The 19,379-nt window shown below is 45.0% G+C and overlaps 1 protein-coding gene across 1 annotated transcript in view; it reads left to right on the plus strand.

Moving 5' to 3' along the window:
• Positions 1–19,379, plus strand: part of pepd (peptidase D) — a 237,456-nt gene that overhangs the window by 73,810 nt on the left and 144,267 nt on the right. The window contains exons 8-9 of the mRNA XM_072280002.1: positions 2,361–2,436; positions 6,268–6,314. Of these exons, the coding sequence (XP_072136103.1) occupies positions 2,361–2,436; positions 6,268–6,314 (123 nt within the window). The remainder of the gene's footprint in view (positions 1–2,360; positions 2,437–6,267; positions 6,315–19,379) is intronic.

A 19,379-nucleotide genomic window follows, 5' to 3' on the forward strand; every position in this document is an offset into this window, starting at 1 on the left:
TTGGTAAAGAAGGTAAATGCTATGTTGGCATTTATTTCAAGGGCAATAGATTATAAAAGTAGAGAGATAATGCTGAGGCTTTATAAGAGACTAGTCAGGCCACACTTGGAGTATTGTCAACAGTTTTGGGCCCCATATCTCAGAAGGGAGGTGTTGTCATTGGAGAGAGTCCAGAGGAGGTTCAGAGGATGATTTCTGGAACGAAGGGGTTAATATATGAGGAGCGTTTGGCAGCTTTGGGCCTGTACTCACTGGAATTTAGAAGAATGTGTGGGGATCTCATTGAAACCTACTGAATATTGAAAGGTCTAGACAGGGTGAATGTGGAGAGGGTGTTTCCTCTGGTAGGAGTATCCAGAACTAGAGGGCACAGCCTCAAGACTAAGGGGCGATTTTTTAGAATGGAGATAAGGTGGAACTTTTATTCAGAAGGTACTGAATCTGTGGAATGCTATGCCACAGACTGTGGTGGAAGCCAACTCTGTGCATGTATTTAAGGTGGAAGTTGATTGTTTCCTAATGGGTCAGGGCATCAAAGGACACGGCAAGAAGGCAGATGTGTGGGGTTGAGTGGGATCCGGGATCAGCCATGACGGAATGGTGGAGCAGACTCGATGTGCTGAATGGCCTAATTCTGCTCCTGTGTTTCATGGTCTTATGACCATGACTACTTCAGTGCCTCGTCATACCCATTGCCCTCCCCAAAGCGTTGCCGAGCTACCTTCCTGATCGTGGGATCTCACTGTAGATCCCATCTGCCCAGTCCGCTGGAGCTGTTACGTACCAGCAGCAATAGATTATACATTGTCAGATTTTAATGTTAAAACCACTATCTTTATTAGTATCTACTCATAAAATAGAGAATTAAACGGAATAAACAGAAGTTAACAGTGTTATGCACGTGTCCGTGTCCCAAACAATCAAGATTAGGAACAGTTCTTAAAGTCTTAAGATGGCAAAGTAGAAAAGTGTCCAGTAATCCACGAAATAAGTGAGGGGAGAGATTTGGAAATCCACGTTAAAATGTAGAGAGAAGGCGATTACACAGGAATCCCACAGGTTCCATGCTGCGTAAACGAAATAACAGTCGCCGAAGGTCTTATCCATCGAGTCGTTCCGAAATCCACGTAAAACATCATAGGGTAACAGTCACAGAATATCCCTTCTTCCAAGTGGTTACCACATAACACACCCGAATCCAGGTAAGGGTTAATGAAAGTGATGCCACGGGATACTCCAACAAAATCCACATACGGATCATACGAAGTGACAGTCACACATCCAATCCATTAAACAACCCAATCTTTTGGGCATGAGAAAGTATCATACTTTACTCATTTTACAACAAACTCCTACTGGCAGTTTGCAATTCAAAGTCCTCCTTCTCACTCACTCTCTTGCTCTCTCGCTCTCTCTCTCTTCTTACTACTGAAAATCTCAGCGGTCCGTCGCAGCTTGTTATACTGATATCATAGTTCCGCCTCATCCAGGCGTCTCTTAAAGTGACACTCACAGTAAAGGAAGCGCGTGGGCACGTAACAGAGCTGACCTCACATGCTAGGACAAGCATGCCCCTATCTCACTGGGGTGTGGAGCCTGCTGACTACCCTTTGGTAACACCTGCACTTCAACCTTCTCATAGTGTCTAGCATTGCCAGTCAACGTCTAGAGGCTGAATCCCAGCCCAGCCTGCAAGTGTTGTCTGGACAGAGACAGAAAGAGTGTTGAAAAGCTGACAGGCTTGATTGTGGGAATGGGTGTGTGAGGAATTTGAGTGTTAGCGTCAAGAGCTGTGGTTCCCTTATCTACACTGTGGGCGTCTGTGTGAAATAGCTGTGAATCGTTACACTCCCATTGCCAGGCTCCTCTGGTTGACCCTTGTACTTGGGGTGGCCGTGCATTCCCATCCTGTTGATTTACCACCTCCCTCGGTGTAAACGTTTGGTGTGGTACTGATTCATTTTCCTGCAGGCATTTAAAAAAAATACAATAGAATTTATGAAAAACATAATAAATACATAATAACATAAAAAAACATTTAAAGTAAAGACTAACAATGTGTAAAAGATGACAAACTGTGCAAATATTGAGTTTGTGAGTGTAGAGTGCTTGAAACTGAGTCTATAGGTTCTGGAGTCAGTTCATGTGAGAGACGTTGCCCACACTGGTTCAGGAGTCTGGTTGTAGAGTAATAACCTGGTGGTGTGGGACCTAAGGCTGCTCCTGTATTACCTGCCTGATAGGAGTAGTGAGAAGAGGGCCTGCTCCAAGTGGTCGTGTGTGCTGGCGGAGCTGTGATATCACATGGTGACCGTGTCTTCTTTCTCTCCTCCTCTCCCCCCATCCCCACACCCCTGAAGCCGTGTGATAAAGACGGACATGGAACTGGAGCTCCTGCGTTACACCAACCGCATCTCCAGCGAGGCCCACAAAGAGGTGAGTGTCCAAAAATCTCCCAATGTATCTGTCAATGTTCGAGTCATAGAGCAATACAGCACAGAAACGGTTCTAGTGACCACCTCGTCCATACTGATATGATCTTCAAAGTCCCGTGGGCCTGCACCTCGATCGTAGCCCTCCAAACCTCTCTCATCCGTGTACCTATATAAACTTCTGTTAAATGTTGAAATCGAGCCTGTATCAACCACTTCTGCAGGCAGCTTGTTCCACACCCGCACCACCTTCTGAGTAAAAGAAAATTTCCTCTCGTTTCCATTAAATATTTCACCTTTCATCCTAAACCAATGACCTGTATTTACCCCTCATAATTTTGTATCTTCCATCAAGTCTCTAATTCTATCAAATCTTCCTTCATTCTGTGCAGTGCCTGCACTTGGAGTTTAGAAGAATGGGTGGGGGATCTCACTGAAATCTATTGAATATTGAAAGGCCTAGATAAAGTGGATGTGGAGAGGATGTTTCTCATACTGATGGGGTCTAGGACCAGAGGGCAGACTCAGAATAGGAGGTCCCATTAGAACGGAGATGAGGAGGAATTTCTTTTGGCAGAGGATGGCGGATCTGTGGAATTCATCGCCACAGATGGCTGTGGAGGCCAAGTCATTGGGTATATTTAAAGCAGAGTCATAGTCACAGAACAGTACAACGCAGAAGCAGGCCATTCGGCCCATCTGGTCCATGTCTAACCATTATTCTCCCTACACCCATTGACCTGCACTGGGATCATAGCTCTCCATACCCTCCTACCCATGTACCTATCCAAATTTGTCTCATGTTGAAATCTAATGCCATCCACCACTTCCACTGGCAACTCGTTCCACACTCGCACCACCCGCTGACTGAATTCCCCCTAAACTCTTCACCTTTCACCCTTAACCCATAACCTCTAGTGTGAGTCTCACCCAGTCAGAGCCCGTGTGCGTTTGCTGTAGAGACACTGAAGTTGATAGGTTGTTGATTAGAAATGGCAGAAAAGGTAGGGCAAGGTCCCCATGCTGGGGTCTACAGACCCCTCGGTTAATTGTAGAGGTCCATGGCATTGAAAACAAAAGGTTGGGAACTGCTGGGTTGCGGGGAGATTGGGGATAAAAAATCTGCCATGATTGAATGGAAGTAAAGACCTGCTGGGCCCGATGGCTTCATTCTGCTCCTGTGTCTGGGGTCTTGTCGTATATTCAGAGTCTGATAGAGTGGGATAGAAACTGTCCTCCAGCCTGCTGGGACATGCTTTCAGGCTTCATATTTTCTGCACACTGGAAGAGGGGAGATGAACGCCAGGAATGAGTGGGGTCTTTGATTATGCTGACTGCTTTACTGCAGTCCATGAGAGGAGGCTGGTTCCCGTGGTGTGCTGACTGAGACTGCCCGTCCTAGAGATAACCATAGCAGGGTACACACGGTGTTGGGCTGGCCTTTTAGTCAATACTATCCTTCTCTCCATTTTCTGTCATGCACTTGGCTGGGTTCGCAGTGGACAATTGTTTAGGCTGTACAGTTTTGAAGAAGGGTCTCAGCCAGAAACAGCGACTGGTTATTCCCTTCCATAGATGCTGGCTGACCTGCAGAGTTTCTCCAGCACTCAGTGTGTGTTGCTCTGGATTTCCAGCATCTGTGAATCTCATGCTTACATTCTTGAGATAAGTTGGGTTATGAAACTTGTTGGACATTTTGTAATTTATTCAGGCCATAGATTCAGGAGGAAAATGCAGTTCACCTTCATAGAGTAAGCAGCTTTCTCCCTTTGGATGGGGTAGTGGGAGCTGTCACCAACTGCCTGTTGACAGTGAGTGGCAGAGTTCTCTGCAGAAATCACTCATCATGGCTGTCAAGTGCGGAGCTGACACACCAGCTGTGCTGTCTGACAATATGTGGACCCAGAGGAACAGCATCATGTGTGGAGGAGAGTAGTTCACCATCTGTAGAATCAGGCAGTGTATGTTGCTGTCTGCTGCGTCCAACACTTGGAGCCGATGAGATGTATTAAATGTGCTGTGTGCAGCACGGTCATTCTTTAACCATCAGTAGAATCTAACTGAGTCCTTTCAAACTGCACATTCCTGGTTATTGTGACTTGTTAAAACAAACCTAAGTCTTTATTCTAAACCAGGTTTTTATTCCTTGGAAGGCAGGAAAATGGTCGTGGGTGGCTGTGATGTTATAAAAACACTTAAAACGGGAGGCATAGATAAATCTTTTCCCTAGGGTACGGGAGTCCAAAGCCAGGGGGCACAGGTTTAGGGTGAGAGGGGAAAGATTTGAAATGGACCTGTGGGACAACTTTTTTCACACGGAGAATTAGGAACGAGCTGCCGAAGGAAGTGTTTGATGTAGGTGCAGCAGTATCATTTCAGAAACACCTCAAGGAGAGAGGCCTGGGGGGTGCGTGGTCTGAATATAAGAAGCAGCTGATGGTGCCTCGACTATCACTAATGATCCCCACTATCTGGGACATACTCTCTCAGCAGACAGTGAGTGGTGCAGGAGCCTGAAGACGCACACTCGACGTTTTAGGAGCGGCTTGTTCCCATTCCTGAATGGTCCATGAACACTACACCATTATTCCTCCTTTGTACTGTCCTACTGCCGCAACATGTCAAATTTCACAAAACAACAAATTTTGTCGGTGAAGATGAGCCTGATTCTGAGCTGTGTGGACACCGTGATCAGCATGGCCTGGATGCTGTAGTGCCCTGTGATTCCAGGATGTTCCCCCCCGACTCATAGTGCCCTATGATTCCAGGACGTTTCCCCCCCGCCCGCCCCATTTCCCATTTCCCATTTCCCATGGGCAGCCTTCAGGGAATAGGTTACAGATGTCCAAAACATAGAACAGTACAGCCAGACCTTTCGCCCCATTGCATTGTGTCGACCTCTTAACCTACTCTAAGATCAACCTAACCCCTCCATCCCTCTTAGCGCCCATTTTTCTATCATCCATGTGCCTATCTAAGAGTCTCTTAAATGCCCTTAATGTATCTGCCCCTACAGCCACCCCTGGCAGGGTCACACCACTCTCTGTGTATAAAAACGACTGCCTCTGACACTACCCCTAGACTTCCAGTCACTTTAAAGATATGCACACTCTTATTAGCCATTTTCACCCTGGGGGAAAAAGTCTCTGGCTGTAAAATCGGCATGTGCCTCTTGTTCTGATGAAGGGGGCTCTCCCCTCCCCTCCAGAGATACTGCCCGACCTGCTGGTTTTCTCCAGCAATTTATGTGTTACTCTAGATTTGCAGCATCTGCAGACTCTCTTTTGTTTATGATCAGTTGCCTCTTACCATCTTGTATCTCAGCTATGTCTTTGAGATTGTTGAATGTGGGTTGTGATCTTTGTCTTGGAGGGCGAGTAAACGGAGCAAGGAACAGCTTCTACCTACCTGGGCGAGGTGCTCAGACCATTTATTGTATGGCTGGTAAAAGAGCTGTGTTCTCCATGCTGAAGATTTTCCTGTCTTTCACCTTGGTCTCTGATCTTCCTCCATGCAGAGTTAGCATTTGCACTAGTGAGTCTTTGCAAAGTAATTTATTGACGGCAGATCACCTTGGGGTTTCTGAGAGCTTGAAAGAGAGTGAGTTATTTAATGGGCTGGATCCCTCATGCTTGAACTAAGAGGAAGTTTATTGATATCTCTGGCCACTGGTGTTTGTGGTGATTGACAGGAGCCGTTCGGAAACCACTCACAACCACTGAAGTAAGCACAAAGAGAGACTCTGTTAAAGACTTTATCTTTGATACAGAGCTGCTGTGAAATCCTCCAGGAACACTGATTTACACTTGCTTTATTTTCTCCCTCCGTCTCCCAGGTGATGAAGGCGGTGCGTGTGGGGATGAAAGAATACGAACTGGAAAGGTCAGAGCCTCTCACTTCTGTTTTCAGCTTATTAAATCATCTTCATGTGACTGGCTTGGGAGCTAGAACTCTGAGGAAAGATCTTTATGCTAACGTCATCTAGTTTTCTATTTTATTTATTTATTGGAGATAAAGCACGGAACCATCCCTTTCAGCCGAATGAGCCACACTGCCCAGCAACCTATTTATTTAACCCTAAACTAATCACGGGGCAATTTATAATGACCAATTAACCCATGAGCTGGTATGTCTTAGGACTGTGGGAGGAAACCCATCTGGACACTGGGAGAACGTACAAATTCCTTACAGCTGACACAGCTACTAACTCCAGGAACTCCCCTCGCCGAGCTTGATAGCATTGTACTAACCCCTACACTGCCGTCACACCCACCTAGTTTACTGCCAGTTAGGAACCCGTTACTCATGTCTCTCTCTAATCTGCTAATTTCTTAAACTGCTTATTGCAAGTTCTGAAATTGCTGTCAGTAATGATTAGCTGATTCACAGATTTTGAAATGCAACGTGGCAGTGAGAATGAGCTGCAGTGCAGATTTTGTCAGACATGGGTTTTGTTTCTTAGATTCAGAATTATTTATCACACGTGCATCAAAACGTACAGTGAACTGCATTATTTGCGTTAACAGCCATCATGACCCAAGGATGTCCTGGGGGCAGCCCACGAGTATCACCACACATTCCAGCACCAACAGGCCTGTCCACAGTGTTCAGCACAACAACACTACAGCAACAAAACAACAACAGAAAAACAGGCCCCTTTCTTTCCCATACACAGACCAGGTGATGAAGCTGGTGTGTGTGCGGATGAAAGAATACGGACTGGATACAGGGATCTAACAAGCCCTGTTACCCAACAAGCCCACACCAGATTCCCATCTCTTTATTCAGAGATACATGACGGTAACTAACCCACACCGGATTCCCATCTCTTTATTCAGAGATAGAGGACAGTAACAAACCACACCAGATTCCCATCTCTTTATTCAGAGATACATGACGGTAACTAACCCACACCGGATTCCCATCTCTTTATTGAGAGACAGAGGGCAGTAACAAGCCCTTGTAGTTGGGCAAGCCTGTGTTGAACTCCCAGCTCTTTATTTAAAGATACAGGGTAGTAACAACTCCTGCAGTTCCTTAAGCCTGTACCGTTACACCCCTGTGGCCAGTTAATCTGCTGAACTGTACATCTTTGGAATGTGGGAGGAAAATGGGGCACCCAGAGGAAACATACACGGTGACTGGGAGATCCCTGCAGGCTGTTGCAGGAATTGAACCCGAATCAGAATCAGGTTTATTGTCATTGATATGTCATGAAATTTGTTGTTTTGCAGTGGAAGAATAGTGCAGGACATTATAGATAGATAAATATACTTTATTAATCCTGAGGGAAATTTGGTTTCGTTACAGCCGCACCAACCAAGAATAGAGCGTAAATATAGCAATACAAAAACCACAACAATCAAACACCAAATTGTGAACTATGTCAGATAGAAAATAAGTCCAGGACCAGTCTATTGGCTCTGGGTGTCTGACCCTCCACGGGAGCAGCTGCACATTCGATGGCCACAGGCAGGAACGACCTCCCGTGCCGCCAAGTGTTGTATCACGGTGGAATGTGGCCGAAGTCCAACAGTAAAAAGTTCAATATCCAGTCTGCAAACACGTTCCTCGATCGTAATATGCCCTGGATTGCACCATCCGTTGTTAACCAGATCAGTAAGCACCCCACTCCTTTATGCTCACTGCTCTCGGTGCACTTCCAGTCAGCCGGAACGGTATTACCCACCAAGCTCCTCTTCTCCAAAAGGCTCTGTTGTCTTTTGGAGAAAAATGTTCGAAGTTATAACTTAAACAAACTGAGGAAAGAAGATAGTGAGGTAGAGTTCATGGGTCGATTGTCTATTCAGAAATCTGATGGTGGTGGGAAAGAAGTTGTTTCTGAATCATTGAGTGAGTGTCTTCAGGCTCCTGTACCACCTCCTCGATGGTAGTGATGAGAAGGAGGAATGTCCTGGGTGAAGGGGATCCTTAACGATGAATGCTGCCTACTAGCTAGGAAGGAGGTACAGGGGCTTTGGGACTTGCACCACCAGGTGTAGGAACAATTATTACCCTTCAGCAATCAGACTGCTGCACCAGAAGGGATAACTTCACTCACTGCCAACACTGAACTTTTCCCAAAACCCAGGGGCTCGCTTTCCAGGACTCATCATCTCGTGTTCTTTATTTATTGCTTATTTATTTATTTTTCCTTCCGTGTTTGCAGAGTTTGGTGCCTTTTGCACTCTGGTTGTCCACCCTGTTGGTGCGGTCTTTCATTGATTCTATTATGGTTGTGAGATTTATTGAATATGCCCACAACAAAATGAATCTCAGGGTGACATATATGGACTTTGAAGTCTGAGGCATCGCCTGTTGTAGGGGTGACTGGCACTGTAATCCCAATAACCGCTGTGCTACTGTGTTTAGGGTTTGACCCGCAATCCGTGCTACCTGTCAGTGTGCTCTGTGTTGACTGGCGTGTGACCATCCTATTGCAGTTGCCTCAGTGCCCCTTTCTACAGGGGCACAACTGAGAGCATCACTGCCTGGTGTGGGAACTGTACTTCCCTCAATCGCAGGACTCTTCAGCCCAGTGCATCTGTAGTTGTGAACTTCTCATGATTCAGGACATTTACAAAGGAAAGGAAAGGTAGGTCGCATCCGGAGTTTCTCCGGTTAGCGGACGATTTCCCTCCACGCCTCCCTGACGTAGTGGGGAACCGCTTGCGAGGCAAGTTACAGCAGTGGTTTGCCGTTGCCTTCTGCCGGGTGATGAGATCACCGGCTGGTAACCCAGCACGGATGGAAGGCGTGCAGGGGAGCCGGCTGGATTCGAACTTGGGACCTTTCGTCCTGAAGTCCAACGCTGATGCAGCTATTTACAAAGACAGGTGTGTAAAAAGGGTTCGAACAATCACTGGGGACCCGAATCACCCCAACCATAAACTGTTCCAGCTGCTACTATCCGGAAAATGGTACCACAGCGTAAGAGCCAGGACCAACAGGCCTCGGTACAGCTTCTTCCACCAGGCCATCAGACTGATTAACTCATGCTGACACAACTGTATTTCTCTGTTATATTGACTATCCTGTTGTACATAATATTTATTATAAATTGCACATTTAGGCAGAGACAGAGATGTAACGTAAAGATTTTTACTCCTCATGGATATAAGTAATAAAGTCAATTCAATTCATTTCAATGTCCTGATCAATGCTCTCCCTTGCCTGAACACCAACAGACCGAGTACACTTACCATTGTCTGTGGGACCGTGCTATCTACTGGTTAGCACGATGCTGTTACGGCTTGGGGCATTGGAATTTGGAGTGTAATCCCAGCATCCTCTAAAGATTTTGAATGCCCTCCCCGTAAAATGCATGGATTCCCCCTGGGTGCTCTGGTTTCTTCCCACACTTCAAAGGCGTGCTGGTTAGTAGGTTAGTTGATATTGTAAATTGACCTGTGATTAGGCTAGGGTTAAATCAGTGGGTTGCTGGTGGTGCGGCTCGTTGCGACTCCCAGTGTATCGCTAAATAAATAATACATTTTTTAGAATAACTTCATTGCTAGATGATGAAGATTTTCTCTTCCCGGGCACTGAATACTGAGGCACGTTGCACTTGTACTGCTGGAGGTGGCTTTGTGTTCTCTACACAGTTCATTATCAAAGTACATCGATGTCACCACGTTCAACCCGAGGTTCATTTTCTTGTGGGCGCTCATAGTAAATACAAGAAACACAATAGAACCAGTGAAAGAACACACACAATAGGTCAGACGAACAACTAACGTGCAACAGACAACAACCTGTGTAAATGCAAAAGAAAAGAAATAACCAAGCAATACGTAGTGAGAGCATGAGGTGAGGAGTCCTTGAAAGTGAGGGTAGGTTCTGGGAAGAGTTCAGCGTTGTGGTGAGTGAAGTTATCCCCTCTGGCTAAAAGGCTTGATGTCAAGGGGTAGTAACTGCTCCTGAACATGGCGGTGTGGATCCTGAGGCTCCTGTACCTCCTTCCTGATGGCAGCTGTGAAAGGGGAGCATGGCCTGGGTGGATGGATGGGATGGTCCAAGGGAGACCAGATGCATCTTTGGTTTTCTTGGTCTACATGTTTTTCACATTTGCTGGTATGATTTCTTAATGTCGTTTGTTGTTAACACAGATGTGATTCGATTGTTGATGAATTATTTGTTAATTAAAGGCTCTGCAGAGAGTCAGTCACCTTGCAGGAGACGAGCTCCTTTCCACGAGTAACAGATTGGGGCTGATTATCTAACTATTAATGACATCGTTGCTCTGTTTGACAGTACGGGTCAGACTGCCTCTGTTCCAGTGAGTGTTTATAGTGCTTCAACAGCTGGTGATGAGCCTCACTAAACGCTCATTCAGATTCATGTGTACATTAAAACAAACAGTGAAATGGGTCGTTTGCAAAGGCAGGTTTCACTCCTGAGTTGTTGCTCTTCAAGGGCATACTGCTCATGGCTTTGATGGATGAGCATTTGATGGCTCTGGGCGAGTACTCATGGGAGTTTAGAAGAATGAGTGTGGATTGCATTGAAACCTATCAAATATTGAAAAGCCTAGCTAGACTGGATGTGAAGCAGATATTTCCTATTGTAGAGGGAGTCTGGGACCAGAGGGCACAGCCTCAGAGTAGAGGAACAGAGATGAGGAGAAATGAATTCCACAGATTCATTACAAAGACAGCAGTATGTCTTTGGGCTGTGGGAGGAAATCGGAGCACCTGGAGGAAACCTACTCGATCACAGGGAGACTGTACAAACTCCTTACAGGCAGCAGCGGCAGTTGAACCCAGGTTGCTGATACTGTAAAGCGTTGTGCCAACCAGTATGCTACCATGCCACCGTGTCCGAGTCCCTTAATTGCCCCTACCACCATCCCTGCGCAGCTCATTCCATGCACCCACCACTTTCTGTGTAATTTAAAAAATCTCTGACATCCCCGCCTCGTATGCTTTGCTCCAATCTGTGTAAAATTATGTCCTCTTATATCAGCTATTTCTGCCCTGGGAATAGGTCTTTGGCTGTCAACTTTATGTATGCCTCTTTTCATCATATACGCCTCTATCAAGTCACTTCTCATCCTCCTTGGCTCCCAAAAGACAATCCCTAACTCACTCACTCAACCTTCCTCATAAGACATGCTCTCTAATCCAGGTAGAATCCTGGTAAATCCCTCTGCACCCTCTCTAAGACAATGTTTCCTCTAATTTGTTTTTTTTAATATATATGTAGCTGTGCGAGTCAACCATTGCCCTGAGCAGGAAATTTTTGTGCAACCTGAAAACTGCATGGTACATTAAATGTGTTATTTTGTAATAAACACATCAAGGACAAATCACAATGCATAACACAACTAAACAATATCAGGCAGTCATCAAGTTACATTGAGCTACTGACTTCCATTCTGTGTTCATTGTTACAATTTATAATGGTGTTGTCAGTGTTTCAAGTTACGATGTAAATATGTTGAAGCTCTAAAATGTTTAAAAGTAAATGTATGTTTATTTAGAAAATTTATGGATTATATTAACACAATTACAGGGTATTTAATGATTATATAATCATGAAATTATGCTAATATAATTTGTAATCTTATGTTTATATAGATTACAAATTATATTAGCATAATTTCAAAATTATATTAACATATAAAATTCCATCTGCAGGGCAACAAAAGCTATGTGCGTAGGAGTATTTCATTTAATGCGTGGTTGCACAATAGCAGCTTAAAGGGAACAGTGGTCTAAAGTTTAGGCCAGTGTTCAATTTGCTCATTCTGCTGATGTTTCTATAGCAGTTTGCTACGTGCAGATTGGTTTTGGGCTTCCTAGCTGCAGCAAAGTTCAAAGTAAATCTATTATCAAAATACTTGTATTTCACCGTATACTACCCTGAGATTCAGTTTCTTGCAGGCATTCACAGTAAGTACAAAGAAACACAGTAAAATCAATGAAAAACTGCAGAGCAAGACAAACAACCCATGTTCAAAAGACAGCAAACTGCAAATACAAATAATATCTTCTTCTTCTTCTTCTTCTTCTTCATCATGCGTCCTTAACTCCTGGTGGAGTCGTCGGGGCACTGCCCTGACAAGCTTTGCACCAGCTTTTTGGTGTGCTCATCACGCAGCATGTCTTGGGTATCAGAAACCTGGCGGAGCCCATCCCTCTCCAGGTTTGACCACAGCCAATTTCCTCCAACTAAGTGGCTTGCCTTGGTCGTGAACATGTGGCCGTTATAGTTCATCTGAGAACCTTTCCGTCCCGGCGGGTGACGACTTCATGCAAGTCTTTCGCCCAGTTGTGTCGTGTTAACACCACCCCCTCACGTGGTTTAGCTCGCCAGCTGAAGTGGTTTACCGGGGTATGGCGCTTGGAGCCCACACGTGAGAGATTTGGGAGAGGGATGAGGACCAGAGATGCCCGTCCACCCTGTCTGGTCGGGAGCAGCATGCCAGACATCAAAGGTACCACCTCTATCCAGAGCCCCCTATACCCCAAATACTATAATAACTAAATAAACAATAAATTTTGACAGCATAAGACAAAGAATCCTTGAAAATGAGTCTATAGGTTGTGGGAACAATTCAGTGATAGGAAGAGTGAAGTTATCCCCTTTGGCTTAGGAGCCTGGTGGTTGAGGAGTAATAACTGTTCCTGAACCAGGTGGTGGGGGTCTTGAAGCTCCTGTACCACCACCTCGTTGGCAGCAGTGAGAAAAGAGCATGGGCTGGATAGTGGGGGACCTTGTGATGGATGTGGCTTTCCTGCAGTACTGCTCCTTGTAGATGAGCTCAACAATGGGGAGAGCTTTAGATGTGATGAACTAAGCTGAATCCACTGCATTTGCAGTCTTTTCCTTTCCAGAACATTGGTGTTTCCATACCAGGCCATTCTGCAACCAGTCAGTATACATCTATAAAAGTTTGTCAAAGTTTTAGATGACATGCCAAATCTTTGCAAACTTCTAAGGAAGTAGAGTGATGGTACTTGCTTGCTGGACCGAACACAATCCTCCAAGATGATAACACCAACTTGGCAGTGAAAAACCAAACAGAAGATTTTTGTGAAGGCAAGAGATTATGCAACTGTTGGAAATCCAGAGCAACACACACAAAATCACTTCATCCCCTTTCCCCACCTACCTAGCTTCACCTATCGCCTCGCTTGTCTTCCTTCCCCTCCCCACCTTCTTATTCTGCTACATCGAGGAGCAGACAGGGAGACACATTCTGGAAGGGTGTGATAATAACAGGGTTGTCGTGGTGGAAGATTTTAATTTCCCAAATATTGATTGGCATCTCCCTAGAGCAAGGGGTTTAGATGGGGTGGAGTTTGTTAGGAGTGTTCGGGAAGGTTTCCTGACACAATATGTAGATAAGCCTACAAGAGGAGAGGCTGTACTTGATCTGGTATTGGGAAATGAACCTGGTCAGGTGTCAGGTCTCCCAGTGGGAGAGCATCTTGGAGATAGTGATGACAGTTCTATCTCCTTTACCATAGCATTGAAGAGGGATAGGAAGTTAGGAAAATATTTAATTGAAGTAAGGGGAAATATGAGGCTATCAGGCAGGAACTTGGAAGCATAAATTGGGAACAGATGTTCTCAGGGAAATGTATAGCAGAAATGTGGCAAATGTTCAGGGGATATTTGCATGGCGTTCTGCACAGGTACGTTCCAATGAGACGGGGAAAGGATGGTTGGGTACCGGAACCGTGGTGTGCAAAAGCTGTTGAAAATCTAGTCAAGAAGAAAAGAAGAGCTTATGAAAGGTTCAAAAAAAACTAGATAATGATAGAGATCTAGAAGATTATAAGGCTAGCAGGAAGGAGCTTTAGAATGAAATTAGGAGAGCCAGAAGGGGCCATGAGAAGGCCTTGGTGAGCAGGATTAAAGAAAACCCCAGTGCATTCTACAAGTATGTGAAGAGATAAGATGTGAAAGAATAGGACCAATCAAGTGTGACAATGGAAAAGTGTGTATGGAACCAGAGGAGATAGCAGAGATACTTAATGAGTACTTTGCTTCAGTATTCACTACGGAAAAAGACCTTGGCGATTGTAGGGATGACTTACAGCGGACTGAAAAGCTTGAGTATGTAGATATTAAGGAAGAGGATGTGCTGGAGCTTCTAGAAAGCATCAAGTTGATTAAGTCTCCGGGACCGGACGAGATGTACCCCAGGCTACTGTGGGAGGTGAGGGAGGAGATTACTGAGACTCTGGCAATTATAGACCAGTGATTCTTACTTCAGTCGTTGGTAAGTTGATGGAAAAGATCCTGAGAGGCAGGATTTATGAACACTTGGAGAGGCATAACATGATTAGAAATAGTCAGCATGGCTTTGTCCAGGGCAGGTTGTACCTTACGAGCCTGATTGAATTTTCTGAGGATATGACTAAACACATTAATGAAGGTAGAGCAGTAGGTGTAGTGGATATGGATTTCAGCAAGGCATTTGATAAGGTACCCCATGCAAAGCTTATTGAGAAAGTAAGGAAGCATGGGATCCAAGGGGACCTTGCTTTGTGGATCCAGAATTGGCTTACCCACAGGAGGCAAAGAGTGGTTGTAGACGGGTCATATTCTGCATGGAGGTCTGTCACCAGTGATGCTCCTCAGGGATCTGTTCTGGAACTCCTCTTCATGATTTTTATAAATGACCTTAGTAAATTTGCTGATGACACCAAGGTTGGGGGTATTGTGGATAGTGTGGAGGGCTGTCAGAGGTTACATCGATAGGATGCAGAACTGGGCTGAAAAGTGGCAGATGGAGTTCAACCCAGATAAGTGTGAGGTGGTTCTGTTGGCCAAAAAGAATGACAATCCACAAGTCATTGAATTTAAATGAATCAAGGACAGTGGAAACGGACAGACTGACTGTGTTTGTTCTTGCCACATGCTTGGTGATGGAAGCTGCCATTTTGTGAAAACACTCTATTCTCCATTTTGAGAACTTGACATGCTGGGCTTGATCAATGTTTTAAAGAAGACACAATGATTCTTCAGGTAATCTGCTGGACTGGAGATCATTTCCAAATAAGAAGTTATTTGTGAGATGTTCTTTGGTTGGCTATAACATGCAGGTTTGTGAATGTTGGGGTTGATGCCTGCCTGGAGTGATTCGAGCTCATTGCTGATTGAGATCAAAGAGCCATAAATTATCGACTGTCACTTGATGGGAAGAGGGCAATAAATGGATGTTGGCTTGGAGCAGAGCCAAAATAACCATCACAGATACAAGTGTGAGCAACCCTGTGTGAAACACGTGGCGAGCGAGTCGGGTCAACGAGGAATGCCTGGCCAGCGTAAACTCCCTTGCCCGGGTCATACCTTCGCTAGTCTTTGGCTATTCAGGAGAGTCAGGGATACCTAGCGAGTGTGCACACAGGTATTTAGTGTATGAACTCACATACTTATTGCTTTAAACAACAAAGGTACTTGTCAGTGAAAACAGATCTCTCTGTGCCTCACTAATCATCGCTGTAAGTAGTAGGTATTTTTTTGCAACAGTTCATTTTGGTAGGTCAAATATGATGGCAGAAAATAGTATTAATGGTAAGACTCTTGACAGTGTGGAGGATCAGAGGGATTTTGGAGTCTGAGCCAATAGGTCACTCAAAGCTGCTGCACAGATTGACTCTGTGGTTAAGAAGGCATACGATGTATTGGCCTTCATCAACCGTGGGATTCAGTTTAAGAGCCGAGTGGTAATGTTACAGCTATATAGAACCCTGTTCAGACCCCACTTGGAGTACTGTGCTCAGTTCTAGTCACCTCACTACAGGAAGGATGTGGAAACCATAGAAAGGGTGCAGAGGAGATTTAGAAGGATGTTGCCTGGATTGGGGAGAATGCCTTTTGAAAACAGGTTGAGTGAACTCGGCATTTTCTCCTTGGAGTGACGGAGGATGAGAGGTGACCTGATGGAGGTGTATAAGATGATGAGAGGCATTGATCGTGTGGATAGTCAGCAGCTTTTTCCCAGGGCTGAAATGGCTGCCACAAGAGGGCACAGTTTTAACGTCATGTCAGGGGTAAGTTTTTTACGCAGAGAGTGGTGAGTGCGTGGAATGGGCTGCCGGCAACGGTGGTGGAGGCGGATACGATAGGGTCTTTTAAGAGACTCCCGAATAGGTATATGATGCTTAGAAAAATAGAGGGCTATGGGTAACCCTAGGAAATTTCTAAAGTAAGTACGTGTTCGGCACAGCATTGTGGGCTGAAGGGTCTGTATTGTGCTGTAGGTTTTCTATGTTTCTATGTATCTTCCTTCTTCCTATCAAGTCCTGATGAAGGGTCTTGGCCTGAAGCATCGACTGTTTATTCACTTCCATAGATACTGCCTGACCTGCTGAGTTCCTCCAGCATCTTGTGTGTGTTGGTAGAATTTTGTTGATGGATGAACAGGATTAATTGAACACATGAACCGCACTGAGCTAAAACCAACCTAATTAATTAAACTTCTGTCGTTATGATCGCCAGAGCTGGTTTCTTTGAAATGATGATTGACATCTTGTCATTATTGGAACCTAATTTGCTTTAAATTAGCCTCTTCGAATTGTTATTCTCCACTTGGTTATTTTGTGTATCGGCGAGGAAGGGTTCTGTGTCTGCTTCTAAGTCAAAATAATTAGATTCTTGAGAGATTTTAAACCTTTAGCCTTCTGAATAAGCAGCTTCTCTCTATAGTTACCAGAGAGTAACCCTGAGCCACTCAGTAATCAAAAGCTGCATTGCAAATGTATTCAGAAAATTCTTTTCCAAATAGACTGTCATCCAGTGTAGGTGAATATAAAAGGTAGTGGGGCCTACGATCAATAGAGAAATGAATTAATGTGTGGATAATTTCTGTCCGTCTATACAGATCGTCTGTGCATCATTATTCTCCACTCTCAGGGCTCCGCGGTAGTGTGGCAGTTAGCACGGCGCCATCACAGTCCAGGGGATTTGGAGTTTGGAGTCAATCCTCGGATCATCTGTATCCAAGGTTGTGCTTTCCTTTCTGCCTGGGTTTTCTCTGCACCATCCAGCAATCCCGATTCAATCCTAGCCTAATGGCAGACAATTTACAGTGACCAATTAACCTACCGACCGGTACGACTTTGAGCTGTGGGAGAAAACTGGATCACCCGGAGGAAACCCACGCGGTCATGCAGAGAATTGTACAGACGGTGGTGGGGATTGAACCCCAGTTGTTGGCACTGTAGAGAGTCGTGCCACCAACAAAAACTCCAATTTCCTCTCATAGCCCAAAGACGTACCGGTTAGTATGTTAATTGGTCATTGTAAATTGTCTCGTGATTAGGCTCAGGTTAAGTAGGTAACTAGTTGGCTGTACAGCTCATTGGGCGGGAAGAGCCTGTCCCATGCTGTTTCTCAATAAATAAATAGATAGATAAACAAACAGATCAAGATCCTCAGTTGCCAAGGTCTGCGGTTACTTGGTATTAATTAGCATCATTTGAGTTTTGCACGAGTGAGGGTCAGGATACAAAGAGAGCGTAAGAAGTGAGAGTAGGTATTGACCGGTCGGTCATGCAGTAATATCTGTGCATCACTACTTGGTCTGCTTTGCACGACCCTCCATGTCCCATATCTCACTTCCATTTCTGTTTGTGATGGGACAGTGTATGGGGAGATTTACTCAGTCTAACCCACACCATCCCTGCCCTGGGAGTGTGTGATGGGACAGTGTAGAGAGAGATTTATTCTGTGCCTAACCCACACTATCCTTGCCTGGGAGTGTGTGATGGGACAGTGTATGCGGAGGTTTATTCTGTGCCTAGCCCACACTATCCTTGCCTTGGAGTGTGTGATGGGACAGTGTAGAGGGAGATTTACTCAGTCTAACCCATATTATCCCTGCCCTGGGAGTGTGTGATGGGACAGTATAGAGGAAGATTTATTCTGTGTCCCTGTCCACAGTATCCCTGCCCAGAGAATGTGTGATATTGTGTGTATGTTTTGGATAATGTTTTATTAATCTGGTGGTTTATGGGGACACAGAATCCAATTGCTCCCTTCCATCGCCCTCTCGAGGATGGAATTATGTGGTGCACACACTGGTCCCTGGTCTCTTTCGATTGGTCCTTTCAGAGTTCTATCGTTGTTTGGTGTTTCCTGTGTAGATGGGGAGGGGTGGGTGGGGGCTTAGCAATGTGTGTTGAAGTATTGTGGGAATAAAGTCCTTGAGTGTTTATGTTTGTAGATTGGGCTGGTGAACATTGGGGACGAACTGATTAATTACATCTGGTTTAGTGGATCTGAGGAACTGTTTGAAATGTTTACATGGGACAAACTTACCATAACAGCAGCTCTTTGAGTAAATCCTTAAATCATAAAGGGTTGAAATGCAAGTGATATTAGGCCGTGCCAGTGCATAGTAGGCATTTCAGAGGAGTGGTTATTGCAACACTTCACAGGGGCACTGATCATTGAATAGGGTTCAGTTCACACTGTTAACAGTAAGGAGTTTGTACATTCTCCCTGTGACTGTGTGGGATATCCCAGGATTCTGAGGTAGTTATCTGGTTAGCATCTCTCTTGTTAAAGGTAGCCATTTCTTGGTGTGTGTGGCTTGAAGTTTTTATCATCTGAGTGTATGTCATTGTGCCTGAACCCCAGAATGAGAACCTTTGCTGTAAACCTTTCCTATTCGTGTACCTGTCCAAACACTATTTTGATTTCTTCCGATCTTATCTTGTGAACCAGAGGTCTAGCAGGAGTTTGCGACCAGCTCTGACTTAGTGCCGCTTTCCCGAGACCAGATTGCTTTTTCTTTTTATTTAGAGGTGTGACACAGTAACAGGCCCTTCTGGCCCATAGACCATGTGACCAATTCACCTACTAATGTGGGAGGAAACCAGAGCACTCAGAGGAAATGCTCACGGCCACGTGGAGAACGTACAAGTTCCTTACAGACAGCACCGTAAACATTCTACACCAACCACTTATTTATCAAATTTGTAATTG

The sequence above is a fragment of the Mobula birostris genome, chromosome 15 (genome assembly GCF_030028105.1).
Source record: "Mobula birostris isolate sMobBir1 chromosome 15, sMobBir1.hap1, whole genome shotgun sequence".
NCBI lineage: Eukaryota > Metazoa > Chordata > Chondrichthyes > Myliobatiformes > Myliobatidae > Mobula > Mobula birostris.